The 26,486-nt window shown below is 73.1% G+C and overlaps 1 protein-coding gene, 1 long non-coding RNA gene and 1 other non-coding gene across 9 annotated transcripts; 2 read left to right on the top strand and 1 right to left on the bottom strand.

The window, feature by feature from the left end:
- Positions 1-1,398: 1,398 nt before the first annotated feature.
- On the bottom strand, positions 1,399-6,138 carry LOC138845602 (uncharacterized). The gene is made up of 2 exons (XR_011382822.2): positions 5,965-6,138; positions 1,399-1,673 (listed from the first exon to the last, which is right to left on the bottom strand). It is a non-coding gene; the product is annotated as an uncharacterized LOC138845602 (long non-coding RNA).
- Positions 5,742-5,814, top strand: TRNAV-CAC (transfer RNA valine (anticodon CAC)). Its single transcript has one exon. It is a non-coding gene; the product is annotated as a tRNA-Val (tRNA).
- A 260-nt stretch (positions 6,139-6,398) lies between the features above and the next one.
- DPP9 (dipeptidyl peptidase 9) lies at positions 6,399-25,997 on the top strand. Of its 7 annotated transcripts, none has more exons than XM_089316146.1 (23): positions 6,399-6,485; positions 7,038-7,089; positions 8,733-8,839; positions 9,193-9,231; positions 10,990-11,237; positions 13,350-13,462; positions 14,255-14,428; positions 14,636-14,804; positions 15,094-15,207; positions 16,449-16,577; positions 17,350-17,411; positions 18,347-18,447; positions 19,344-19,521; positions 19,608-19,770; positions 20,721-20,800; positions 21,555-21,707; positions 22,038-22,173; positions 22,417-22,562; positions 22,693-22,839; positions 23,350-23,502; positions 24,066-24,208; positions 24,306-24,417; positions 25,371-25,997. In XM_089316146.1, the coding sequence occupies exons 3-23, from the start codon at positions 8,769-8,771 to the stop codon at positions 25,461-25,463; spliced, it is 2,724 nt and encodes a 907-aa protein (XP_089172272.1). In that variant the 5' UTR covers positions 6,399-6,485; positions 7,038-7,089; positions 8,733-8,768; the 3' UTR covers positions 25,464-25,997. The 7 variants fall into 7 exon arrangements, with proteins under 7 accessions (XP_089172272.1, XP_069914776.1, XP_069914778.1 ...); XM_070058675.2 differs by having other exon boundaries at positions 14,636-14,813; XM_070058677.2 differs by lacking the exon at positions 9,193-9,231.
- The last annotated feature ends 489 nt before the right edge of the window (positions 25,998-26,486 follow it).

Below are 26,486 nucleotides of genomic sequence, written 5' to 3'. Positions count from 1 at the left end.
TCCAGCCTCACAAGTGGTCCCGGCTGCTGGCCCTGAGGGCACTGTGTAGCAGATCCCTGGCCCCTCCCCACGTCGTGACACAGGGCCACCTGGGAGGGCAGGGGTGGCGCAGAGCTCCCGCCCGCCAGGAGAGGGTCCCAGGTAGAAGGAGGGGGCCTGACCTGTCCTGCTGTGTCTCCTGGGGGCTCTGTACCACCCCTGCCCCCCAGGAGAGGGGGCCTGACCTGTCCTGCTGTGTCTCCTGGGGGCTCTGTACCACCCCTGCCCCCCAGGAGAGGGGGCTTGACTTGCCTTTCTGTGTCTCCTTGGGGGGGGGCTCTGTGCCACCCCTGCCACCCGGGAGAGGGTCCCAGGTAGAAGGAGGGGCCTGACTTGCCTGCTGTGTCTCCTGGGGGCTCTGTACCACCCCTGCCCCCTGGGGGAGGGTCCCAGGTAGAAGGAGGGGCTTGATGCCCTGCTGTGTCTCCCAGTGACTGGCACCCCGGCTTCCTTGCCACCGACCTGGGGAGGAGGCCGTGGGACTCGGGGGTCTTCGCCACGAGCCCACGCCTCCTACATCACTCCGGACGCTGTTAATAGGGGCCCTGGCTGGGTCGCTCACCCCTGGTCCAGATTCCGTGGCCTTCTATCTTGGTTTTAATTACCTTCATGATCTTGAACTCAACCTACGTAGAAAGCAGTCCCAGCCCGGCCTGGGGTTTAGGGCCAGAGCGCCCGGCTTCAGGTCCACGTCTGCTGCGCAGAGCCTGTGGGACTCCCGGCCAGCGCCGCAGCTCACAGGGCCCTGTCTCACGCGGGAGCCCCCTGGCCTGAGGCCGTTGGCAGCACCGTGCGCAGGGCTGCGGCCCCCGTGAGTGGAGAACGGGACGCGTTCCCGCTATTCCACGCGTGCTATTTCAGCACATTCAACGGGATCGGGGAAAAGCATTTTTGCGATGTGGTTAAGCTGCCGCCCGGGACGCCGGCCGTCTACACCCGAGGGCCTGGGCTCAGTGCCCGCTCCCCGGCTTCTGCTGCGGCTCCCTGCTGATGCGAGACCAGAGAGGAACCAGTGAGGGCTTGGGTCCCGCGGCAGGAAGCACTGCCCAGGCTGGAAGCCCTGAATGGCCGCCTCCCTCACCTCTTCCCTTCCCGTCCCCTTCTTCCTCCCGGGACCCCTGTCGGTGGCTCCGGTCCTGCCCTGGAGGTGCTGAGGGCCCCAGTGTGGCTGGGAGGAGGGCGCGGGGGCCTGGCACCTGTGCACCTGCTGACCCCTAGTGGGAAGACGGAGCATTGTAGGGACCTCGCTGTGGCCACGGCTGCCCGGCGCCCAGTGTCCCACAGACTCCACAGAGATGGGGCCCCACACACTGGGGGCGGCTCCCTGAAAGCGTCTGAAGGATCCAAGCAAACATTGTTAAAAAAAAAAAAAAAGATTTATTTGAGAGGCAGAGTTACAGACGGAGAGAGGGAGAGACGGAGAGAGAGGTCTTCCATCTGCTGGTTCACTCCCCAGATGGCCACCAGGGGCTCCATCCGGGTCTCCCACGCGGGTGCAGGGGCCCGAGGACTTGGGCCATCGTCCACTGCTCTCCCAGGCCACAGCAGAGAGCTGGACCGGAAGTGGAGTGGCCGGGACTCGAACCGGTGCCACAGGCGGAGGCTTAACCTGACTACACCACAGGCTGGCTCTCCTGGAAAACATTTAAGACTGTTTCAGGGGCGAGCACTGTGCCTGCAGTGCCAGCACCCCACACTGACGCGCCTGGGAAAGCGCTGGAGGCCGGCCCACGTGCTGGGCCCCTGCACCCATGGGAGACCCGGATGGAGCTCCTGGCTTCTGAGGGGCCCAGCTCCGGCCTCTGCGGCCATCTGGGGAGTGAACCAGTGGATGGACGACCTCGTCTTTGGCAGACAAATGAGTTGTGAGGCCTTGGTGGGGCTCCCGGGGGTCAGAAGCAGAGCCCCCCCCCCAGCCAGGAAGCCGGCTGTGTTACTCCGCGCTGCTCTTCAATAAACCTGCCTGCTGGCTGTGACGGCAGCACAGGGGACAAAGTACCCCAGGGGAGGAGGCCGGCGGGAAGGGGGGGCCCCGGGGTCCGTGACGGCGGGCGGGACAGGTGGGGGCCGGGTCCGTGACGGCGGCGGGGACAGGTGGGGGCCCGGGTCCGTGACGGCGGCGGGACAGGTGGGGGCCGGGTCCGTGACGCGGCGGGACAGGTGGGGGCCCGGGTCCGTGACGGCGGCGGGACAGGTGGGGGCCGGGGTCCGTGACGGCGGCGGGACAGGTGGGGGCCGGGGTCCGTGACGGCGGCGGGACAGGTGGGGGCCGGGGTCCGTGACGGCGGCGGGACAGGTGGGGGCCGGGTCCGTGACGGCGGGCGGGACAGGTGGGGGCCGGGGTCCGTGACGGCGGCGGGACAGGTGGGGGCCGGGTCCATGATGCAGCGGGACAGGTGGGGGCCGGGTCCGTGATGCAGCGGGACAGGTGGGGGCCGGGTCCGTGACGGCGGGCGGGACAGGTGGGGGTCCGGGGTCCGTGACGGCGGGTGGGAAGGGGGGGCCCGGGTCCGTGAGGGCGGCGGGACAGGTGGGGGCCGGGTCCGTGATGCAGCGGGACAGGTGGGGGCCGGGTCCGTGATGGTGGGCGGGACAGGTGGGGGTCCGGGGTCCGTGACGGCGGGTGGGAAGGGGGGCCCGGGTCCGTGACGGCAGGTGGGACAGGTGGGGGCCCGGGTCTGTGACAGAGAGCAGGTGCCGGGCGCGCCGTCTGCTCCAGGGCTTAGAAGGGGACGGGGCCACTTCCCGCCTTTTCCCCCTCCCCTCCTCCCCCTGCTCCTCCAGGAGGACAAATCCTCCCCCCCCCCCGGGTCTCACTGCTCGGTGCCATCAGACTGGGGAGCCGCAGGGCCTGCGCCTGTGTAACGCAGTGTCCCAGTCAGCTCCCCCGTGACGGACAAGGGGCAGCCGAGGGGCGGGGCGGACGTTGCACCTGCCCCGGCCGGAGCCAGGGGCGCGGGATGAGACCCCCGGCGCAGGCCAAGTGTTTCGCAAAGAGAAACAAACGGGCAACGCTGGGTTCAGGCCGCAGCAGCAGGCGCGGGCCTCCTCCTGGAGGTGAGACACCCGCTCCGCCCGTCGGAGGTTCAAGTCCCCGCGCCAGCCCCCTGCGCATGCACGCGCCCCGCGAGGCGGCGGGTGGCTCGAGTCCCTGGGGCCCTGCGCCCACGCGGGGATGGCGCTCCTGGGGACCGGCCCGGCCCTGGCTGTGCTGGCATTTGGGGCGTGGCCCAGCAGGTGGAAAATCTCTCTGTCCATCTCTGTCATTCTACCTCTCAAGCAGACAAAAATCAGTAATTCAGAATATTCCCCCGGACACCGACGCGCGGGGAGCAGGACGGACGCGGCTTTCGAAATTTTCCAGCGGGGGGGGGGGGGCAGGAGGCGCAGCTGCCGCCTGGACGCCCCAGGGCGAGGGCCGCAGGCCAAGGGAAGCCGGGCGCAGGGGAGCCAGACGGGGCGGGCCCAGCCGGCCGGCCCCGCCCACTCGCGGGAGGCCGGACGGGGCGGGCCCAGCCAGCCCCGCCCACTCCTCCATGGTGGCCCCGAGGGCCAATCTTTGCATTTCTGAACTCCGGAAGCATAACTTGATAAAATTTCATTGTTTTCTTGGCCACTGAGCCTGTGGGTAATTATTAGGGCAGCAATAGAGGGCGAATGTGGTGTTCATGAGTCGTTGCTACGTGACTTCTTGCACGCTGAGGCAAAAGAAAATGGGGGTCCCCACGCGGGTGGCAGGTGCATAGCCCCAGGGGCGGCCTAGCCAGGAGCCGGGAGCTGCATGTGGTCCCCACGTTGCTGGCAGGTGCACAGCCCCAGAGACGGCCTGAGCCCTAGCCGGGGCCGCAACCGGGAGCTGCATCCGGGTCCCGCGTGGGTGGCAGGTGCACAGCCCCAGGGGTGGCCTAGCCAGGAGCCGGGAGCTCCATCCGGGTCCCGCGGGTCCCCGCGTGGGTGGCAGGTGCACAGCCCCAGGGGCGGCCTAGCCAGGAGCCGGGAGCTGCATGTGGTCCCCGCGTGGCTGGCAGGTGCACAGTCCCAGGGGCGGCCTAGCCAGGAGCCGGGAGCTCCATCCGGGTCCCGCGTGGGTGGCATGTGCACAGCCCCAGGGGCGGCCTAGCCAGGAGCCGGGAGCTCCATCCGGGTCCTGCGTGGCTGGCAGGTTCACAGCCCCAGGGGCGGCCTAGCCAGGAGCCGGGAGCTCCATCCGGGTCCCGCGTGGGTGGCAGGTGCACAGCCCCAGGGGCGGCCTAGCCAGGAGCCGGGAGCTGCATCCGGTCCCCGCGTAGCTGGCAGGTGCACAGCCCCAGAGACGGCCTGAGCCCTAGCCGGGGCCGCAACCGGGAGCTCCATCCGGGTCCCGCGTGGCTGGCAGGTGCACAGCCCCAGGGGCGGCCTAGCCAGGAGCCGGGAGCTCCATCCGGGTCCTGCGTGGCTGGCAGGTGCACAGCCCCGGGGGCGGCCTCGTCTCGCGGGTGGCGGCCGCGCCAGCCCCTCCTGGCTGGAAGCTCGCCCGGGGTCGCCCGCGCCGCCCTAGAATCCCGCGGGCGCCCGACGCGGGGCAGACGTCTGTGTTCCTGCGGGGCCCGGCCTTTCCGCCCCGGGCAGCGCCCGTGAAGCCGAACGAGAAGAATCGAAATAAAAGTCAAAGTTCCGAGGAAATCATTGTCGCTGTGTGATAGTGCTGCGTGCCACCGTGCCTTCGGTCTGCGCCCCGCGCCTGCTCCCGCGCCCCCACCCCGCGCACTCCGCGCCCCCACCCCACACACCCCGCGTCCTGTACCCCTCCCCGCACCCCCCAACCCGCACCCCTCCACGCACCCCGCGCCCGCGCCCCCACCCCGCGCCCTGCACCCCCACCCCACACACCCTGCGCCTTGCGCCTGGCACCCCACCCGCGCCCCGCATGCCTTACCCCGCACCCCCCTACCCGCACCCTGCGCCACGCGCCCCGCACTCGCACCCCGCACCCCCCTACCCGCACCCCGCGCCCCGCGTCCCGCGCACCCTGCGCCACGCGCCCCGCACTCGCACCCCGCACCCCTCGCCTTACCTCGCACCTGGCAAACCGCACCGCACCCCCACCCCGCGCCCCACACCACACACCCCGCGCCCGCACCCCCACCCCGCGCCCCACCCCACACACCCCGCGCCCGCACCCCCACCCCGCGCCCCACACCACACACCCCGCGTCCTGTACCCCTACCCGCGTCCCCCTACCCGCACCCCGCATGCCTTACCCCACACCTGGCACCCCCACCCCGCGCCCGCGCCCTGCGCCCGCGCCCTGCGCCCGACACCCCACCCGCGCCCCCCACCCCGCGCCCCACCCACACACCCCGCGTCCCGTACCCCTCCCCGCACTCCCCAACCCTCACCCCGCGCCCCACCCCACACACCCCGCACCCCCCACCGCGCACCCCCACCCCGCGCCCCACACCACACACCCCGCGTCCTGTACTCCTACCCGCACCCCCCAACCCTCACCCCGCGCCCCGCACCCCACCCCACACACCCCGCACCCCCACCCCGTACCCCCACCCCGCGCCCCACCCCACACACCCTGCTCCTCGCTCCCGCACCCCGCACGCGCCCCACAACACACACCCGGTACCCCCCCGCATCTCCACCCGCGCCCTCTTCGCCGGCAGCGGGAGGCGCCCGCACTGCTCTTCAGACCTCTGAGTGAGGGGACCCCGCGGGTTTCCGTAGTGTAGCGGTTATCACGTTCGCCTCACACGCGAAAGGTCCCCGGTTCGATCCCGGGCGGAAACACCCCGCCTCGTGTTTTGGGCCCCGGCCCGCACCCTCCGAATGCCCGCTGATCGGCGTGGCGGCTCCTCCTGCCCGCGGGCTTCGTGTCCCGCGGCTGCTCGACCAGACACTTCCCAACTTTTTTTAAACTGAAATTTTCAAACCACTTACAAAATGCCGAATGGAAAATTCTGATTACGGCGATTTCTCCAAAAACAGAAAACACGCTTGCGTTGGCCGGGAATCGAACCCGGGTCAACTGCTTGGAAGGCAGCTATGCTAACCACTATACCACCAACGCCACCGCGCCGGCGCTTTTCTCCTAGTTCCTTTAATGGAGGTGCCGCCGTTTCCGCTGGGCGATACCAAGTCGCGGAGGGGTGCGCGTTCCTTCCTCGAGCCCTTCCTCCCTCCGGAAGACGTCGCCCGCGGGCCTTTCCACGCGGCGCGCTCCCCCCAGCTCGCCGGGCTCCTTGGTACCGACCTGACCCTGTCCAATCCCACACGGCCGCCTGGGCCGCTCGACTTCCGGGTCAAAGGGGCCTGAGCCGGCGGGTCCCCTGTGTCCGCCGCCGCCGCTGTCCCCCGCGCCCGCCACTTCCGGGGCCGCAGTCCAGGGCATGGAGCCGCGAGCGTGAAGCGCCGCCGGCCCCAGGACGCCCTGCGCAGCGCGGCCGCCGCCCCGCGCCCCGGTGAGCAGCGCCCGCGCGCCCGGTCCCGCCTCGCCCGGGGCGCTGGACCCGCCATGGGCCGGCCCCTCCCGCTGGCCTCCGCCCGGGACCTCCCGCACCCGGGCCCCGCCGCCCGGCGGTCATCGGGCCCTCCGTGCGCCCCGGGCCGTCTCCCGGCCCGCTCCCGGCCCCCCGCGCCGTGGACCCCCGACTCCCACCCCCTGCTGCAGCCCCCGGCACCCTCCCGTCTCCCACGCGGGCTCTGGGGGCCCCGATCTTCGCGTGTCCCCTAGGAGACCCCCCCCAGGAGGGCAGGGGCCGCGCCTCTGCGCCCTGGACACGGCCTCCGCTCCAGGCGCGTGCGGATGCCCACTGCCCCCGCCAAGCCCCAGGCCCGCCCCGGGCTTCGTGCGCAGGGGCCCCCCGGGAGGTGTGGGCTGCCCGGGTCCCCCGCGGGACGCTGTGTGCAGCCGGTGGCCAGGGCCTGGCCGCTGCCCAGCGGCGGGAGAGCCGAGTCTGGCTGGCCGTTTGCCCCGCTGCCCCGCGAGCTAATGACGCGTTTGCTCCGTCAAGGTTCGTGTCCCCGCCTGCAGCCGGAATGGGGGCCCCGCGCAGCCTTTAGAAGGTCAGTGGTGCTGGGGCGGCCGCGGGGGCTCAGCGCCCGGCTCGCGGCGCCGAGATGGGCAGGAAGTGGCTCTGCGTGGCCCCGGGGTCACTGCCCTCGGACCCTGTTCCGGGTGCGGGCTGCGGGCGCTTCCTGCCCTGTGTCCCCCGCCCGGGAGGGGCCTGAGAGCCGCGGGGAGGGGTGTCCGGCAGAGCCGCGGTGGGATCGCAGCCCCGCAGCGGGTTGGGGTCAGTTCGCCCAGACCCCTGCGCCCCTCAGCGTTCCCGCTCCCCGCGGCCCGGCCCCGCGCTGACCCCGGAGTCCACGCGGTCACCCCTGGCGCTTCCTCCGGGGCCGTGTGGCTCGCCCCTCCTGCAGTGACCCCTCCAAGGGCCGGCCCGAGTGTGCTGGGGCATCGGGAGCGGAGGGGTCAGCCTGGGGCCTGGTGCTGGGCGTGGCCCCCAGCGGGAGCAGGCTGCGGTGGGGGGGGCTGGGAGGGGCTGCGTGGGCCTTGCAGGGCCAGGCCGGGGCCAGATGTGTCCGCCCGAGCCCCACCTCCCGCCCCGACCTCGCCCACTCCGTGCCCCTGTCCTCCGACCCTCATCCCAAAATGATGACGTACCCAGATGTGGCCCGCGTGTCCCCGAGTGGGGGTCCCCGTTCCAGGGTTGTCCACGTCCCCGAGTGGGGGGTCCCCGTTCCAGGGCGTGGCCACGTCCCCGAGTGGGGGCCCTGTTCCAGGGTGTGGCCACATCCCGAGTGGGGGCCCTGTTCCAGGGTGTGGCCACATCCCGAGTGGGGGCCCTGTTCCAGGGTGTGGCCACATCCCGAGTGGGGGCCCTGTTCCAGGGCGTGGCCACAACCCGAGTGGGGGTCCCTGTTCCAGGGCGTGGCCACATCCCGAGTGGGGGTCCCCGTTCCAGGGTGTGGCCACATCCCGAGTGGGGGTCCCCATTCCAGGGCGTGGCCACATCCTGAGTGGGGGCCCTGTTCCAGGGCGTGGCCACAACCCGAGTGGGGGTCCCTGTTCCAGGGCGTGGCCACTTACCCAAGTGGGAGTCCCCATTCCAGGGTGTGGCCACATCCTGACTGGGGGTCCCCGTTCCAGGGTGTGGCCACATCCCGAGTGGGGGCCCTGTTCCAGGGTGTGGCCACATCCCGAGTGGGGGTCCCCATTCCAGGGCGTGACCACTTACCCAAGTGGGAGTCCCCATTCCAGGGTGTGGCCACATCCCGAGTGGGGGTCCCCGTTCCAGGGCATGGCCACGTCCCCGAGTGGGGGTCCCATTCCAGGGCGTGGCCACATCCCGAGTGGGGGGTCCCCGTTCCAGGGCGTGGCCCGCGGCTGGAGCTCGCCCATGTGTCGGGGGTGGGTGTAGGCGGCAGCTGTGGATTTGGGTGTCCGGAGGGCCCTCTCTGGGGACCCCGCTGGGGGTGAGGGGGAGGAGCCCCACAGACGGGCGCAGGGAAGGGCGCCGGCAGGGGACGGACCGGGCAAAGGCCGTGGAGCCTGGGGAGCGGGAGGAGGCCCGCAGCGCAGCAGCACAGTGGGAGGCGTCCCTGAGCCCCCCCAGACCCCAGGGGACCCCCGAGGCCCGGCGCTGCTCTGAGAAGTGGGGAGGGCCCGGCGGCGCCCCGCACCTGCACCCGCTCTGCTCCCGCAGGCGCCGCCCCGCCCCCCGAGGCCCGCCGAGCGGTTCATGCGGAAGGTGAAGAAACTGCGCCTGGACAAGGGGAGCCTGGACAAGGGCAGCGCCGGCGGCTGGCGGAGGTGCGGGGGGCGGGGCGGGGCTGGAGGCGGGGCCGCGGACGGGGGCGGGGCTGTGCCATGATTGGGCGGGGCCGCGCCACCCTCTGTGGGCGCAGCGGCGGGGGGGGGCAGCATCTCAGGCGCACCCCCGGTTCCACTGAGAGCCACAGCTCCCTGGGTGGCTCAGAGGCCGTGGGGGGCGGGCTGGTCCCCTGCCTGGTGGGGTCCCGCAGAGCCAGGGGTGACCCCGGAGCCCACCTCCCCAGCTTACAGCATGCGTGGGGGTCGTGTTCAGGTCTCTCGTGTACCCCGCGCCTCGGGGCCCGGCACCCCGACGTAAACCCACCTGGGCACCGGTGTTCTGGCACCCCCAGGCTCCTTTGCTGTGAGCGCGAGCCCGGTGGGGGCGGCAGGTGAGTTGGAGAAGGGTCCGGGGCGCTGTGGCACAGCTGAGGGGTGTCAGGGTGGCGTGGGCTGCTCCGGCCGCCTGGCAGCCCGGGAGGACCCTGGGGGTCGCCCCCTGCCTTACGCAGCACCTGCTGAGGGCCGCCGGTCTGCCTGGGCTGTGGGGACCCCCAGGTCACCCCATCGCCACCCTGGGGGTCCCTGGAGGCTGCCCGGGACGCGGAGGGGGGGACATCCCGCGGGCGCGGCCCCGCCCAGCGGAGGGGGAAGTGTAGGTGGATCTGGCTGAGTGGCTCGAGTGCTCTCCTGTGCCGGCTGGGTCAGCTCCCTCCGCGGGCGCCGGCCGGGAGAGGCAGGGAGAGGCAGCCAGAGCCGCGCGCGCTCTGTGGGGCCGCAGCGCCCACCTGCTCCCCTGCAGGGCCCCTTCCTGCGCTCGCCCGGCTCGGACCCGACCCGGACCCGGACCCGGGAGCGGCTCCAGCGCCTGGGAGGGAGCCGGGATGTCTCGGCTCGTGTCTCAGCTGCTGGACCGCGTGTCTGCTTCCTGGGCTCGCTGCAGCAGTCAGAGGCAAGGCTGCGCGATTCCGGGCGCCCGCCGGGCTCTCGCCAGTGGGGGCCGCTCTGGGAGCCCCCGGAGGGCCCTGTGCCCTGCGCGCTGCGGCTCAGCCTCGATCGGGCTTCCTGGGTCTGCTGCCAGCCGCGCTTCGGGCCGTGGGGGTTCAGACGTTCTGCCGGCCCTGCCCCTGCCGGCTGTGTGACCGCGCCGGTCCCGGCCTCCCCTGGGTGCTGATTGGACGCGAGCCCCCCGCCCTCCCAGCCTCGGGTTTCCTGTGGGGCGACGTCCGTGGGGCCGTGGTGCACGGGCGCTTGGTGACGTCCTGTCTCCCTCCCCCGTGGGCCGGGTTCCTTGCTCCTCTACCGGCCACACTGTGAGGCCCCTGGTTGGCCATGGGAGGCAGCGCCCAGGGGCCGCCCCGCGCTGCCCTGTGGGGAGCACAGCCCATGCCCGCCCCCCGCCAGCGAGCCCAGAACTGGGTCACTGGGCCGTCGTGTTTAGATTTCCTTAGAGCAAATATTTGCTCCGCGAGGCCAGTCCGGTCGAGAAGTGTGCTGGTGGCGCCGATGGCATGGGGGGAGGGAGCCGGGAGGAGAGGGTGTGCAGGGCCACGCCGCTCCGTGGGCCTCGGACAGTCCCGTTGGCTCCGAGCGTCTGACGAGGCCGTGGCGTCTCCTGGCCGGGCCCCAGGGCGAGGTTGGCGTTCCGCTCCCGACCCTCAGGTCCCCGCGGGCTTAGCCAGGACGCTGTGTTCCCCGGGGGTGGGGGCAGCCGTGGGCAGGACAGATGTCACCGAGACGGCCCTGGGGACCAGGTCTGTGGGGAGGGGCCGGCCAGGTGGCACGTGGACGTCACGGTGACTGCCAGGAGGGTCTGAGTGAGGAAGTGCCCATATCTGATCCGAGGTCAGGCTAGAAATCGGTCACGCAGCGAGTGGACACGGAGCCGTGCAAAGGCCCGGGGGCAGGTGGGGGAGTCTGGTCTGGCACCGCGGGCAGGAGGCGCGGTGGTGAGGGCCACAGGCAGTGTGGTTCGTTTCCTGGGGGCAGAGGGCAGCCAGGGTGTGGCCTCGTGGGGTCAGCCCTGCTGGGGCGGCACAGGACCGTCCACTTCCCGCCAGACAGGGCGGCACCGGTGCTCCCCGGGGACACGGCGGCGGGGTCGGGGCTGGGGGAGGGCGTCCCTCTGACGTCTCCCTGTCCCCCCCCAGCTTCTCGCTGCGTTCCGAGGGTGCTGAGAGGATGTCGGCGGGGGACCCGGCGGCCGAGCGGGCGGTCGCTGGCGACACGGAGGCCGCGCGCTTCCAGGTGCCCAAGCACTCGTGGGAGGGGCTGCGCAGTATCATCCACGGCAGCCGCAAGCACTCGGGGCTTGTGGCCAGCAAGGCGCCGCACGACTTCCAGTTCGTGCAGAAGCCGGACGAGGCCGGCCCGCACTCCCACCGCCTCTACTACCTGGGTGAGCTGGGCGGCGGGGCGGGGCGGGGCGGGGCGGGGCGGGGCGGGGCGGGGCGGGCCCACCCAGCACAGTGTGGGGCGGGGCGGGGCGGGGCGAGGGTGGGCCTGGGCCCACCCAGCGCGGGGCGGGGCCTCTCACGTGGCTCTGAGCCCGAGGACTCTGCAACGCATCTCCTGGCCACGTGGCCCTGGCTGGGTGGGCCCGAGGAGCCGGCCAGGGAGCAGTGGGGGGGGGGGGATTCCGAGGCCACGGAGGGAGCCGTGGCGCAGCAGGTACCTGGGTGCACAGGCCGCTGCCAGGCGCCTCCTCCTCCGGGAAGCCCTCCTGAGCACCCGTGCCAGAGTGTGGAGCCTCAGGGTGTGGATCGGGCCCCATGGGTCCCCCCAGCCAGGACCCGGCCCCAGGACTCGCAGAGCTGGGGAGGAGGCGCCCTGTGGGGGTCGGCCAGGCCGGCCCGTTGTGTGCAGGGTGCTTGGAGCTGCTCCCCCGGGGCCGGGGGCTCCCCGAGTGGTGACCATCACCGACGTTGCCCGGTGCCCAGGGCGGGGTAGGGGCTGCCCGTTGCCCGGCCATGGCTGCGCTGCGGTCCCCCTCCTGGGAGCGCCGTGAGGACAGCGCCCGCCCCCATCATGCAGGCCCCTCTCCCCAGCCCAGGACCCCAAGCCAATCTCGGCTGCAGAGCGCTGGCGCCCGGCCCCTGCGTGTGGACCCCTGCCCGCGGGAGCCCCTGTCTGGCTCCCGCCGCAGCTGGGAGGGACCGAGACCCCCTGAGCTCGTTTGGAACACAGGGGTCCCCTCGGAGCAAAGATGTGGGTGCCTCTGGGAACCCTGCGGGGCCTCAGGAAGCCGCATCCAGACCAGCACCCCAGGCGCGTCTGCCCGCCCCCTCCCCGGCACCGGGCCACCCCTCCTCCACCTGCCGCTGCCCCTGGGCGCTGGCCTGTTCCAGGCGAGTCCCGTGGAAGGAATCGCTCACGCGGTTCTCGTCCCTGTGGCCCCCGACCCTGGGAAGGGGGAAGGGGCGGGCCTGGGTCTGTGAGGCGAGAGGGTGCGGGACCTCGGCAGGTGGCAGGGCCTGTGCCGTGTGCAGCCCGCCCTGCTGTGCCCCTCGGACACACTCCTCTGTCGCCGCCCTCGCTCCGCAAAGCAGGCTTGTCCCCCCCCAGATACCCGGGAGGGGCGGGCGGGGGCACGAGCATGGGCGCCGCCTGTCTGCACACCGAGCGGCTGCGGCTCTCCGTGCCCAGGCCAAGCGCTGCCGGCCCGGTCTGCTTGGGTGTCCAGACGCCCTCGCGGCAGAGGGGAACCGGGGCGCACCGACGGCCCAGGGCGACAGAGCTGACGCCCACCTGGCCTGCGACACAGCCGGGAGGCACGCGCTGACCGGCAGCCCGCCGTGTGCACCTGTGCATCGTCCTCTCGGTTCCCCATAGCAAGAGCCGGACGCCGGCATCTGCAGGCCACAGGCGGTGTTGCCCGTGGCCTAGGGACAGGCAGGGCGTGCGGCAGCTCTGGAGCCAGGCCATAGGGAGGGGTGGGCCCGTTCCCCCAGGGGGCGTCTGTGGTTGCCGTGAGGGGCTGGGGGCCTGAGATGGCCCCGCCCCGGCGAGGCACCGGTCCTGATGTGCGCAGGGCTGAGCGAGGGAGGCTGGGTCTCAGCTCCCCAGTGGCAGCCCTGCGCTCATTTCAGCCTTGGCTGTGGCCGAAGTCCCCGCAAAGGCGCTGGGAGGGCTGGGCCTCACGTGGCGTGGCGTGGCGCGGCGTGTCTGCAGGCACTTGGGTGGCCCGGGGGCACAAGACCCTCTTGCCGGTGGGCTCGGGCCGCGATCCCTGGCTCTTTGGGGGTGGCCAGCAGCCCATGGAGTGACCCAGAAGCCGAGGGAGCTGGCTGAGGCGCGGCCGCAGCGCCCCCGCCCGCCCCGGGTTGGGGAGGAGCCCCCGCAGCGCCCCCGCCCGCCCCGGGTTGGGGAGGAGCCCCCGCAGCGCCCCTGCCCGCCCTGGGTTGGGGAGGAGCCCCCGCCCGCCCCGGGTTGAGGAGGAGCCCCCGCAGCGCCCCCCCCCCCCCGCCCGCCCCGGTTGAGGAGCCGCCGCAGCGTCCGTGCCCGCCCGCAGGGATGCCCTACGGCAGCCGGGAGAACTCCCTGCTCTACTCGGAGATCCCCAGGAAGGTGCGGAAGGAGGCCCTGCTGCTGCTGTCCTGGAAGCAGATGCTGGATCACTTCCAGGTGAGCCGGGCCAGGCGGGGCAAAGGCCGCCCCCGCGCCCGCGCCCGCGCCCCCGCGCCTGTGCCCCCTTGCCCTGCCGGCCCTGGGAGCGAAGTTTGCGATAAGGGCCTTATCGGCAGCATCTGCACTTAGCCGTTCCCGAGGCGGGCTAATGATTGACGGGCCCCGGGGCGCGGGACCTTCTGCGCTTGGGGTGGGGGGGTGTCCCCGGCCCTTCTTAGAGATCAGAGCCAGAGGCGGCTGCTGGGTCGCGGCGGCAGGTCCGGGGTGAGGCCGAGCCAGGAGCCCAGAGCTCCATGTGGGTCTCCACGTGGGTGGCTGGGACCTGGCTGCAGGCCCGCGTGCGCCGCAGGTGGCATCTGCTTGGCCGGCCGCCTGCCCCTCGGTCCTCTGCCCACCGTGAGGACCCCGAACCCGGGCGGCCAGGGTGAGCCTCTCCCCTGCCGGGCCCCTCAGCCCCGACGCCCCCGGCTCGCCCCGGCGCGGCTGGCTGTCCTCCACGGCTCGGCCGGCAGCGCTGTGCCGAGTGCACCAGGGCTCAGGGCGGCCACGCCCAGGGTCAGGCGTGGGGGACCCGGGTTCTGGGTCCGCGCCTGCCCTGTCCTTGGCAGAACGCTCCAGTGCTGGGAGACGGGTGTGTTGGGGTCAAGTACAAGCCCTGGGAGCCAGGTGTGGGCGGGGCTCCGGGAGTGACAGTGCCCTGGTGAGGTGGGCGGGGCCGCCCCTGCCCCCTGTGCCTGTGCCTGTGCGGTCCGGCCGAGGGCTGGCGCTGAGCCCCGCCCGTGCCTGCAGGCCACGCCGCACCACGGGGTCTACTCGCGGGAGGAGGAGCTCCTGCGGGAGCGGAAGCGCCTGGGCGTGTTCGGCATCACCTCCTACGACTTCCACAGCGAGAGCGGCCTCTTCCTGTTCCAGGCCAGCAACAGCCTGTTCCACTGCCGCGACGGCGGCAAGAACGGCTTCATGGTGGGCGGGGCCGGGGGCGGGGCGCGGGTGGGGCGGGGCCTGGGGGCGGGCCGGGGGCGGGGCGCGGGAGGGACCCGGGCGCGGAGGCTGGGCGGGGGTGGGAGCCGGGGGCGGGGTGTGGGTGGGACGTGGGGGCGGGGCGCGGGAGGGACCCGGCGGGACCGCCCCCAGCCGCCCGCCCCGCCCGAGCCGGCCTCTCCCCCTCAGGTGTCCCCCATGAAGCCGCTGGAGATTAAGACCCAGTGCTCGGGGCCGCGGATGGACCCCAAGATCTGCCCGGCCGACCCCGCCTTCTTCTCCTTCATCAACAACAGCGACCTGTGGGTGGCCAACATCGAGACGGGCGAGGAGCGGCGGCTCACCTTCTGCCACCGGGGTGAGCCAGGTGCGGGATCCCCCGACCCCCGGGCTCGCCCTGGGCCTCCGCTCGCGGCCTCCCCTGGATCTCCCGTCTGCCCGGCCCACGCCCCACCCCCTCCCGTAGGCTGTGTCCTGGGCCGGGTCCAGCCGGCACACCGGGGCAGGTGCTGCTGCCATGGGGGGGGGAGGGGCAGGACGCTGCTGCACGCCCGCAGGGCCCCGCTGTCCAAAATGGCAGAGCGAGAAGCAGCCCGGAGCCGGCCCCCGGGTCTGCCCGGCCGCCAGCTCTCGCCTCCTCCCGCCAGGCCTGTCCAGCGTCCTCGACGACCCCAAATCCGCGGGCGTGGCCACCTTCGTCATCCAGGAGGAGTTCGACCGCTTCACGGGGTACTGGTGGTGCCCTACGGCCTCCGAGGAAGGTAGACGCCCGCGTCCTGCGTGCTCATCTCGATCATCCAGAGTGGGCGTGCGCTCGCACCCGCGGGGCAGGGGCCCAGGCGGGGCCGGGAAAGGGGCTCCAGGCTCCCACGCGGGTCCAGGGGCCCAAGTTCTCGAGCCGTCACTGCTGCCTCGCAGGGTGCAGTCGGCAGGGGCCCGGAGCCAGGCTCGCCGTCGTGGCCGCGGGGCTCCTTAGCCGCGTTCCGACTGCGGGCGCAAAGCCAGTGGCCCCCGAGGGGTCCGAGGGGCACTGGCCCCGCCCCCGACGCCCTCCCCGAGCAGCCCGGCCCCCTGAGGGGTCCGAGGGGCACTGGCCCCGCCCCCGACGCCCTCCCCAGAGCAGCCCGCCCCCGAGGAGTCAGGGGCGCTGGCCCCGCCCCCGACGCCCTCCCTGGAGCAGCCCGGCCCCCGAGGAGTCAGGGGCGCTGGCCCCGCCCCCCACGCTGTCCCGGAGCAGCCCGGCCCCCGAGGGGTCTGAGGGGCGCTGGCCCCGCCCCCGACGCCCTCCCCGGAGCAGCCCGGCCCCCGAGCGGTCTGAGGGGCGCTGGCCCCGCCCCCGACGCCCTCCCCGAGCAGCCCGGCCCCCGAGCGGTCTGAGGGGCGCTGGCCCCGCCCCCGACGCCCTCCCTGGAGCAGCTCAGCCCCCGAGGGGTCTGAGGGGCGCTGGCCGCCCCCAGGGCCCAGCCCAGAGCAGCCTGGCCCGGTCCGAGCCACGCTGGCCAGTTTGCAGCGAGTCCTCGGGCGACGCGCAGGCCACGGGGCGGGAGCCCAGCTCGGCGGCTCCGCCCCTGAGGCGGCCAGCCCCCCCTGAGCTGTGGCCACGAGGCGCTGCCGTGGCCTCTGACCACTTCCCGTGTTTCCTGCGGGGCCCAGAGCGCCACACCCCGGCCAGTGAACCGCGGAGACGGGTTTGCCGGGAGCCGGAGGTGGGGAGGCGCAGGGCTCTTACTGAACCCGCCTCCTGTGTGGTCACGTTCCGAGGCCCTGGGGCAGGTTCTGCGTGGGACCTGTAGGGTGGCACGCGGCTCCCCCCACTCCGCGCCACCTCTGGGCCGTCTCCTACTGGGGGCAGCGCGGTTCGGGTACCCATTATTCAGGTCAGGGAGCGGAGGCCCGGACGGGCCCTGCCTGGCTCAGGGTGCGGCGAGGGGCAGGGCCCAGCTCTGGCGGAGGGGCGCGGGGCGGGAGCCGGGTTCCGGCCCACCTCCCTGCTGGTCCCCAGGCCCAGAGGGCGTCAGGACGCTGCGGCTGCTGTACGAGGAGGTGGACGAGTCGGAGGTGGAGGTCGTCCACGTGCCGTCCCCCGCGCTGGAGGAGAGGAAGACGGACTCCTACCGCTACCCCCGGACAGGTGCGCCCCCCGCGCGGGCAGGCGGGCGGGCGGCCCTGCGCCCTGAGGCCTGGCTCGCGTCTGGGCTGCAGGCGCGCGGGGGTGAGCTGGAGAGAGGCAGAGAGAGAGGGAGCGCCAGCAACTCCCCGTCCACTTGTCCACCCCCAAATGCCCACGACAGCTGAGGCCGAAGCCCGGAGCCAGGAGCTCATCCGGGTCTCCCACGTGGGTGCGGGGGCCCAGGCGCCTGAGCCGCCACCGCTGCCCCCAGGGCGGGCAGGGGCAGGAGGCTGGAGCGGGGCTCCCGTGCAGGCGCCTCAGGCGGTGCCGTACCTGCGAGGCTGAGCGGCCCGTTCTCTGTCCGGCTCCCCGGGAGGGGCTTGGTGTCTGGCAGTGCCTGTTTTTCCGGAGCCAGCCCAGTGCGCGCAGAGCTGGCGCACAGCGGCCGGGGTCAGCACCGCGGGCAGCAGCCGCCGGCTCTGCCTCAGCCTCCCAGACACAGGCGGCGCAGGCGCGGGCCCGGCCTCGACCCGGCGGCGTGAGTGTGGTCCCTGCTAACAGCCCTGCCCCTTCCCAGGGCCGGGGGCGCTCCTTCCTGGAGTCTGGGCCCCCGCCCCCACCCCCAGGACAGGGGCTGGCCTGCAGCGTGGACTGAATGATGGGCGCAGGCATCGCACCCCCATCGGGCCCACCCTCCCCGAGGCTAGGCAGGCTGTGGTGCTGGCTGTGCCGCGGCCTCTGGCACGCCGTGGGCGCCCCCTGCTGGCCGTCCAATGCGCTCTTGTCTCTGCAGGCAGCAAGAACCCCAAGATCGCCCTGAAACTGGCCGAGTTCCAGACCGACAGCCAGGGCAAGGTGAGGGCCTGGCACATCCGGAAGCTTCCGGCAGAGCGGGGGGACTGGGTGGGCCACCGGGGAGATCCTCCCCAGGCGAGGGGCTGCCCTCGGGTGTGCCCAGGCGCCCGGAGGCTAAGGGCTCAGCCCAGTCCACTGCAGGCCCCGCCCTGGCCCAGCTTTGTGCGGTTCCTCCCGGGTCCCTGCTGCACCGTCACGGGGCAGGCAGGCTCCTGGTCCTGTCACCCCACGGCCTCGGGGGCAGGGCCCGCACTGCCCAGGAGCATCTCTCGGCCTGGAGGTGGTGTCCGGCGGCAGAGGTGTCCACAGCCCAGAGTGACGCAGTCGCTAGCGAGTGGCTGTGGCCACGTCCCCCCCCCCAATCAGCCCTCCCCGACGCCGGGCCCTGCCTGGGGCGTCTGCCAGGAGCCGGCGCTGAGTGCCCGTCGGGGCTTGCGCCAAAGCAGCCCAGGCCGCAGGTGCCCGTGGGGACGCGAGGGAGCACGGGAGCCCCTGGGGCAGGCGGGCTGGGCAGGTGCCCGTGTCCCACAGACGGCCGTCCTCCACCCGGCACCTGGGGTGGACAGCCCGCTGCGGGAGGCAGGGTGCAGGCGCGGGCTCGGCCCGCTCTGGTGCTGTGTGAAGCCCAGCCCGCCTGTTTCTCCCACCGTCACCCCGGGCGGCGGCCAAGGCCATGTGATGGAGCCTGCAGGTGCCCGGGCCGGCTGCCGCCAGGGGTGACCGTGGTGCCGAGCAAGGGGCTCGGGCCTCCCCTTGGCCTCTTCCCCTGCCTCTGGGCGGGACAACGCCCCTGTGTGGACCCCCCTGGTCTGGGAGCAGCGCCCCCACCCCGCGAAGGCCCCTTCAGCAGCGACACCTGTGTGGAGGTCCCGTGTGAACAGGAAGGGAGGCGGGCGGCCTGGGGGCCGCGGGGGACCCACACCCTTCCTCCTCAGATCCTGTCGGCCCAGGAGAAGGAGCTGGTGCAGCCGTTCAGCGCCCTCTTCCCCAGAGTGGAGTACATCGCCAGGGCCGGCTGGACCCGCGACGGCAACTAGTGAGTGGGCTGCGGCGGGGCGGGGCGGGGTGGGGCGGGGCCTTCCCAGCCTCCACGCCCCCACCTGCCAACAGAACCGCCTCCCGCCCTCCACACCCCCCACCTGCCAACAGGGCCGCCTCCCACCCTCCACCTGCTAAGGGCCCCCCTCCCTCCTGCCCCCATGATCTCGACTTACTAAGGGCCCCCTCCTGCCCTCCACGCTCCCCACCTGCTAAGGGCCCCTCCCGGCCTCCCGGCCTCCACCTGCTGAGGCCCCTCCCTCCTGGCCCCCACGCCCCCACTGCTCAGCTGCTGCGCACTGCAGGGATCGGCCCCCACACACACCCCCACGGCGCCGCCCACGGCCCGGCGTCACCTGAGAGGACGGGTCCAGATTCAGAACCCGGGGGTGCAGATCCGTGTACACCGTCGTGAGGTCACCTTGTCACGTCGGCCATCGTGTTTGTTAAAACACTGTCCATAGGGGGGCAGGCGCGTGTCCCGACGCCCGGGCCCACCTCCCAGTGCCTCGGTTCACCCCCCGGCTCCGGCTCCGGCTCCCTGCTCACGCGGACCTGAGAGGCAGCGGGATGACTCGGGCGACGGGGGGACCGGCTCAAGGCCCTGGCCCAGCCTCCCCCGGGTGGACGTTCGCAGTGGTCCAGGAGACCAGGATCCGGGCGCGCTCTGCTTCCCAGGAAATCTCCACTAAGCACAGGATCTCGTCAGGCGGGGGCGGGGCGTGCGCAGGCCCGCGCGTGGCTGCCCTGGGCCCAAGTCCCTCGGGCGCCTCCAGAACACGCGGGTCCTGGAGCGCCCCCAGGCGGCCGGCTCCCACGGCCAAGCACAGGGAGCAGGGACGCTGCGGCGCCAGCCCGCCTGCGCAGGCCGCTCAGCCCCGCCTCTCCCCGCAGCGCCTGGGCCATGCTCCTGGACCGGCCGCAGCAGCGGCTCCAGCTCGTCCTGCTGCCCCCGGCCCTGTTCATCCCGACCCCGGAGAGCGAGGAGCAGCGGGCGGCCTTCGCCAGGGCCGTGCCGCGGCACGTGCAGCCGTACGTGGTGTACGAGGAGGTCACCAACGTCTGGATCAACGTAAGGGGGCCGGGCTGTGCGCGCCGCGCGGCTGTGCGCGCCCCGGGCCGGCCGTGCACCTGCTGACGCCCTCCCCTGCCCCACAGGTGCACGACATATTCTACCCCTTCCCCCAGCTCGAGGGCCAGGAGGAGTTCTGCTTCCTGCGCGCCAACGAGTGCAAGACGGGCTTCTGCCACCTGTACAGGGTCACCGCCCTGCTGAGGCCCCGCGGCTACGACTGGGCAGAGCCCCTCAGCCCCCGCGAAGGTGGGCGCCACCGGCCGCGCGGTCAGGGCGCCCTCTGCTCGCGGCCTGGCCCCAGCGACGCGCCATCCCAGGGGCTGAGGCCTGTGTGACAAGCAGTGTGGACACCCAGGAGGCTGCCGGCCGCCTGGTCTGAGACAGAAGCCTGGTGACCGGCGGCCAGTGCCGGGCAGGACGCCCCGCCTGGGCTCTGGGCTGCGTCCCAGCCCCGGTGCGCAGCGTCGGCGCCCGTGGCCTCTGCCGGCTCCCGCGTCTCCCAGCTGCCCGTGCCTGCCCCACGCAGGGCGGGGCGGGGCCGGCGAGCGGGCCTGGGCGCTGTCCGCTCAGGAGCGCGGAGGCCTGGGCGACCCCGAGGGGTCCGGGAGGGAGCAGCGGGCAGCGCGCATGGCGCGCACGGGGAGTCGCCGAGGCGGCCCGGGCAGGCGTGGTCGGCGGGGTCCCCGGGCCCGAGAATCCTGGCCTTGACCCCCGAGGGCCACGGGACCCCCAGGCAGGAGCTGAGCCAGCAGGGGCTTCGCCCAGGCCTCACGGCTGGGCAGAGGCCTCGTGGGCCACGTCCAGGCTGACACTGGGTCGGAGCTGCTGTGGCCTCCCCCCGGTGTGCAGGGAGCCCACCTGTCCCAGGCAGACGCTGACAGGGCTACGGCAGGAGAGCGAGCCGGCCTCGCCCCGCCCCCACCCAAACTCCCGACGCAGCTGGGCTCCCAGGGCTCGGGGCCGGGAGGCAGCCCCACTGTCACGCGTGCTCTGCACACGTGTGGCGCTCAGCCGTGGAACGGGTCTAAAGTGAGGAGATTCTGTAAGAGGGCAGCAGGCCCCGCCCACCCGCTCACCCGACCGCGCCCTGGTCCGGTCGCGGCGGCTCCTGGGGGGGGCGCGCTGGGGTCCGTGCTGGGGTCGGTGCCGCGCCCCGCGCCCCGCGCCCCTCACCGCTGCCCGTTCCTTCCTTCCAGATGAATTTAAATGCCCCATAAAGGAGGAAGTGGCCCTGACCAGCGGTGAATGGGAGGTGTTGGCAAGGCATGGCTCCAAGGTAGCAGCGTCCCTGCCTGGGACTTCCCTCTCTGCCCTCCCAGCCCCCGCCCCCGCCCCACTCCCCACTCCGCTCTGCACCCAGAGGCCGCCGTGCTGAGCCCAGCACCCCCGGGGTGCAGTCCCTCCTGTGCCCAGCAGAGTGCGCTGGTTCGCTGGTCACCATGGAGGGGTGGCGAGGTGTCCGCCCCTCCCCCCGGGTGTCAGAAGCAGAGACCTTGGCGGGGACCCCGTGTCCTCCGAGGCCCAGCTCTACAGAGCGCCGCGTCCTGCACACGGGGTCCCCGCCGGACCCCAAAGCCCGCACCTCCTGGACCGGACACTTAAACATGGCGAGGGGGCTGCGAGGGGCAGCCGGCCCCCCCACGCAGCGCCTGTCCCAGCTCCGCTGGGTGTCCTGCGACCCCGCAGCCCCGGGTCAGGCGCATCTGAAATGTGGGCACACTGCGTGCTGTGGTCGTGGGTGTCCCGGGACACTGCCCACGCACCCAAGTGAGGACGCCCGTGAGGCCCTGGGCCGGGCTCGCACGCGTGCCGGGGTTCCGGTCTCTGGCGTTTCGAGGGCTCCCCTGAAGTCAAGGGGCAAAGGTGGCAGCAGGTGGCAAGGCTGAGGCCAGCAGCACGCTCAGCTCTTCCGGGGGCCGGCAGGCCTGGGCACCTTGTCCCGGGCACGCGCCCCTGCCCCGTTGGCGGTCCTGGGCCCCCCAGCGCAGCCTGTGGCCGGGGCTGGGTCACAGGGCCGTGTGCACCTGCAGATCTGGGTGAACGAGGAGACCAAGCTGGTGTACTTCCAAGGCACCAAGGACACGCCGCTGGAGCACCACCTCTACGTGGTCAGCTACGAGTCGGCCGGCGAGATCGTGCGCCTCACCACGCCCGGCTTCTCCCACAGCTGCTCCGTCAGCCAGGTGCGCCCTGCCCGCCGCCCCAGCCCTGGGCCCCGGCGGGCGGGACCGGGAGCAGCCGTCTTGGGGCCCCGGCGGGCGGGACCGGGGCCGCTGTCGCCCGGGCAGCCGTCTTGGGGCCCCGGCGGGCGGGACCGGGGCCGCTGTCGCCCGGGCAGCCGTCTTGGGCGACACGGGCCGTGGCGCTTGGCTTCTGGGAACGCTTTAGAATGACAGGCCAGGTCCCGGCAGCTGGGTCGCCACGCAGGCCCCCGCCGGCCGGGGCAGGTTCCCGTCAGCGGGGAGGGCGGTGGGGGGGCGGCCCCGCCCTCAGCGCCCGCTCCGCCCCCACAGAACTTCGACATGTTCGTCAGCCACTACAGCAGCGTGAGCACGCCGCCCTGCGTGCACGTGTACAAGCTCAGCGGCCCTGACCACGACCCTCTGCACAAGCAGCCCCGCTTCTGGGCCAGCATGATGGAGGCGGCCAGTGCGTGGCAGGGGCGGGGCTGGCTCCGGCGGGGGCGGGGCGGGGCGGGGCTGACGGGGGCGGGGCCGGCTCCCGGCGGGGGCGGGGCCTGCCCGGGCCGACGCCAAGCCCACCGTGGGCCCCTTAGGGCTGCGGGCTCCGGCCGGCCGGGCAGCAGACCAGGCCTCCCGAGGCGCCGCAGGGCCAGGCGGGGCACAGCCGGCTCCCGGGCGCTGCGTCGACCCAGCCGCTGTGTCTCCGCAGGCTGCCCCCCGGACTACGTGCCCCCCGAAATCTTCCACTTCCACACGCGCTCGGACGTGCGGCTCTACGGCATGGTCTACAAGCCACACGCCGTGCAGCCGGGCAAGAAGCACCCCACGGTGCTCTTCGTGTACGGGGGCCCGCAGGTGGGTGCCCGCCCCGCTCCGCCCTGACAGCCGGGGCCCTCACAGCCCCCGCACCCCGGCCCTGGCTGCCCGTGTCCGCTGGGACCCTCGGAGCAGGCGCCCCGGCCGCCCTCACTGGCCTCCCCCGCAGGTGCAGCTCGTGAACAACTCGTTCAAGGGCATCAAGTACCTGCGGCTGAACACGCTGGCCTCGCTGGGCTACGCCGTGGTGGTGATCGACGGCAGGGGCTCCTGCCAGCGGGGGCTGCGCTTCGAAGGGGCCCTCAAAAACCAGATGGTAACGCTCCCCCGCCCACGCGCTCTGGGGCCCGGGCTCCCGGCTCCCCAGCACCCCGCACAGGGCGGGAGGGGCCAGCACCCCCGACGTGCGGCCACGTCCACAGGGGTCACCTAGGGTCGGGGCGCACAGGGACCCCGGGGCTGCAGAGCAGTGATGGTGGTGATGTGGCAATGACAATGGTGGGCTCCCTCGTGCCCACCAAGGCGGCCGGGGACGGAGTGGTGACTCGGTCACCTCCTGAAAGCCACAGCTCGCGCTGCCACGGTGACGGTGACGGTGAGGACAGCAGCCCCAGCACGGCCAGGCCTCACGGTGCAGGGCACACACGGTCCCACGGGTGACCTGCAGCCTGGGGAGCGTCCCATTCGGCCAGCGCCCCCATCCTAGGGGACAGCAGACCCAGGGGAGGGTGGCGGCGGCCTCGGCTGGCCACCAGGGGGCGGCAGCCGCCGGTGTGGCCGCTGGCCATCGTGGGGGAGGGAGGCACTGAGGCCCGCCCCTCCGCAGGGCCAGGTGGAGATCGAGGACCAGGTGGAGGGCCTGCAGTTCGTGGCCGAGAGGTACGGCTTCATCGACCTCAGCCGCGTCGCCATCCACGGCTGGTCCTACGGAGGCTTCCTCTCGCTCATGGGGCTCATCCACAAGCCGCAGGTGTTCAAGGTGGGCCCCGCCCCGGCCTGCGCGCGGGCCCCGCCCCCGCCCGCCGCCCGCCCCGCCCCTCGGAGCCCGCTGCCCGCCCCCCGGGGAGGCGCCTGGGCAGGGGCCTTGCCACGTGGCTGTTTCTCCCCGCAGCCTCCCCACGGGGCCGAGCCCCCCTCCTCATTGCCCGCCGCCGCCGACCCCAGGATGGCATCCGGCTGCACAAACCCCCACCAGCAGCTCTCTCTGGGAGGCTGAGCCTGGGACCCCGGCCTCGGATGGGCAGAGGTGGGGCATGGTGTGACCGGCGGCGGGTGGGGCCCAGGCCGCTGGCGCTGTCCGGGCACGCGGGGCGCGGCCATGAGGAGGCGGAGCAGAAGGCGGTGGGCCGGGCCCCCACGCTGCAGGCACCTCACCGCCCCCCCCCACGACACCCCGTCCCCCTCGAGTGGCCACGGCCCACGGGACACACGTCCCAGAGCCCCTGCCCCCTCCCCACCTGCATGACCACAGGTCGCGTCTTCCGCGAGGCTGGGACCCGACGCCGCGCTCTGTCCCCCCCCCCCCCCCCCCGTGTCCTGCAGGTGGCCATCGCGGGCGCCCCGGTCACCGTGTGGATGGCCTACGACACGGGCTACACGGAGCGCTACATGGACGTCCCGGAGAGGAACCAGCACGGCTACGAGGCGGGCTCCGTGGCCCTGCACGTGGAGAAGCTGCCCAATGAGTAAGCCCCGCCCTCCGCCCCGGCCCCGCCCCTCCACCCCGGCCCCGCCCCCCGCCGCCCCGGCCCCGCCCCCCTCACCCCACTGTGTGCCTTCCAGACCCAACCGCCTGCTCATCCTCCACGGCTTCCTGGACGAAAACGTGCACTTTTTCCACACGAACTTCCTCGTGTCCCAGCTGATCCGAGCCGGAAAACCTTACCAACTGCAGGTGCGTGCTCCGGGCCCCTGGGCGGTACCGCTGGTCCCTGGGCAGCTCCCTCGGACCAGAGAGGGCACCGAGAGGAGCTGGGGGGCGCCGGGGGTCTCGGCCCGAGGCAGCTCCTGAGGCTGGCGGCCGGGGTGGAGGGACAGCCCGGCCTTGACCCTGGGGGTGGGGGGCTCGGGCGAGGGGCGGGGCCTTGAGCGGGGGTGGGGGGAAGGGGGCCTTGGAGACGGGGCTTTGGCTGGAAGGTGAGAATGGGTGAGGGGTGAGGCCTGGACCCCGAAGGCTGGGGCTCAGGAGAGGTGGGGGCTCATGGCGTTTGCCCTCAGGGTGGTGGGAGAGATGGGTCTGGTAGGACAGCCCCCGGGGTCCTAAGACAGAGTCCACAGCGAGAGACCCACGAGGTGCGGACTTGGGAGGAAGGGGCTTTGGTCCTGGCAGCGCCGCCTCTGGATCCCCACCCTGCCTCCTCTGTCCTGTGGGAGCCCCCCGCCCCCCTGTCCTGTGGCTGCCCCCGCCCCGCTCTGTCCTGTGGGCGCCCCCCGCCCCCTGTCCTGTGGCTGCCCCCACCCCGCTCTGTCCGGTGGGCGCCCCTGGAAGCCTTCAGCCAGTGGAGCCAGTGGGGCACCGGAGCTCCGCTTTCTGGACCTGGGCCGGGCCGGGCGGGGATGCAGAGCCTCATGCCGGTCCCACCGCCTCCAGGGAGCCTGAGGACCTGCACCCCTGTCTCCGGCCCGCTGGGTGTCACTTGGGCCAGGTCCCAGGGCTGTGGGTGGCCGCCCCTCTCGGCTTCGCGGCCCCGGGGCGGTCAGAGGGCGCGGCAGCACTGCCCAGAGCCTGCAGCGAGCGTCCTGGGGCAGGAGCGCAGCCTGGCGCTCCGGGACCCCCTGACCCAACGCCGCCCAGGGACGCGTGGGCTGGGGGCAGGGCGGAGCCTCAGCGCGCCCCTTCCCCCGCAGATCTACCCCAACGAGAGGCACAGTATCCGCTGCCCCGAGTCGGGCGAGCACTACGAGGTGACGCTGCTGCACTTTCTACAAGAGTACCTCTGAGCCCGCCGCCGCCCGGGCCCGCACAGCACACGCGGCCGCCGCCCCCGCCCCGGGGACCAGGCCGCGCCGGCCTGCGCCCCGCGCACGCGCGTCGGCCTTCCGCGGCGGGAGGGCCGGAGGAGCCGCGCCCCGCCCCGCCCCGCCGCATGCGACTGCCCGTCCCCCAGCCCCCCACACGTTTGTGCTTCGTTGGGGGCGTTTTAAGTATTTAACAGGACGCGAGGGGTGCTCAGCCTGGAGTCGGGGCCGCGGCACGGGGCGGGGGGGGGGGGCGCTCGGCGGCTGCGGCCCGCCCCGCCCTGCCCTGCCCGGGGGTGGGGCTGGGGGCTGAGGCCGCGCCCACCTCAGGGTTGATCTCCCTCCCTCCCCTCCCCGCCAAGAGTTCCGGCGAAAAGAAAAAAAAAGCTAAACAACAACAAAAAAATCCCCCGAAACAAACCTCTACATATTATGGAAAAAAAAGATATTTTTGTCGATTCTTATTCTTTTATAATTATGCGTGTAAGTAGGACTCATTAAACGATTCCAGACGGAGACGGCGCGCCTGCCTTTGGCTCCTTCGCGGTCCGGGCTGTGGGAGTGGGCTGGGTCAGGGCCCAGGAGGACGGCCCAGCGGCCACTCGGGCCTCGCTGGGCGCTCTGCCGGCTGCTTGTCTTCTAAAGACTTATCTAACATCCATTGGGTCACTCCCCAAACGGCCGCAATGGCCGGTGCTGGGCCAGGCCAAAACCAGGAGCCGGGAGCTTCCCCCCGTGTCTCCCACGCGGGCCCAGGGGCCCAGCACCAGGGCCGGCACCGCTGCTTTCCCAGGCCATCAGCAGGGAGCGGGGTCGGACGCAGAGCAGCCGAGACTCGAACCCGCGCCCAGGTGGCCGCGGTAGAGCCGGAAGCCGGGCCGTGCGCGGCCACAGGTCCCGTTCGCGCAGGCCCGAGTCCGCTAGCCGATCCGGACCCCGCCCGGGACCCCTGTCCGCCCTCGGGGAGGGGCGGGCTGGAGACGCAGGGCCCTGGGCGGCAGAGGC

This window comes from Oryctolagus cuniculus, chromosome 16, assembly GCF_051225735.1.
Source record: "Oryctolagus cuniculus isolate XC-2025 breed Fujian yellow rabbit chromosome 16, ASM5122573v1, whole genome shotgun sequence".
Classification (NCBI taxonomy): Eukaryota; Metazoa; Chordata; class Mammalia; order Lagomorpha; family Leporidae; genus Oryctolagus; species Oryctolagus cuniculus.
Note: the sequence above shows the minus strand (reverse complement) of the source record. Positions and strands in the feature narration are given on the sequence as shown.

Coding starts and splice junctions, on each gene's coding strand:
- DPP9 (XM_070058675.2), top strand. CDS start 8,769: ATGCGGAAGGTGAAGAAACTGCGCCTGGACAAGGGGAGCCTGGACAAG. Junction 9,232..10,989: donor GAGCCCGGTGGGGGCGGCAG/GTGAGTTGGAGA, acceptor GTCCCCCCCCAG/CTTCTCGCTGCGTTCCGAGG. Junction 24,418..25,370: donor GAAAACCTTACCAACTGCAG/GTGCGTGCTCCG, acceptor CTTCCCCCGCAG/ATCTACCCCAACGAGAGGCA.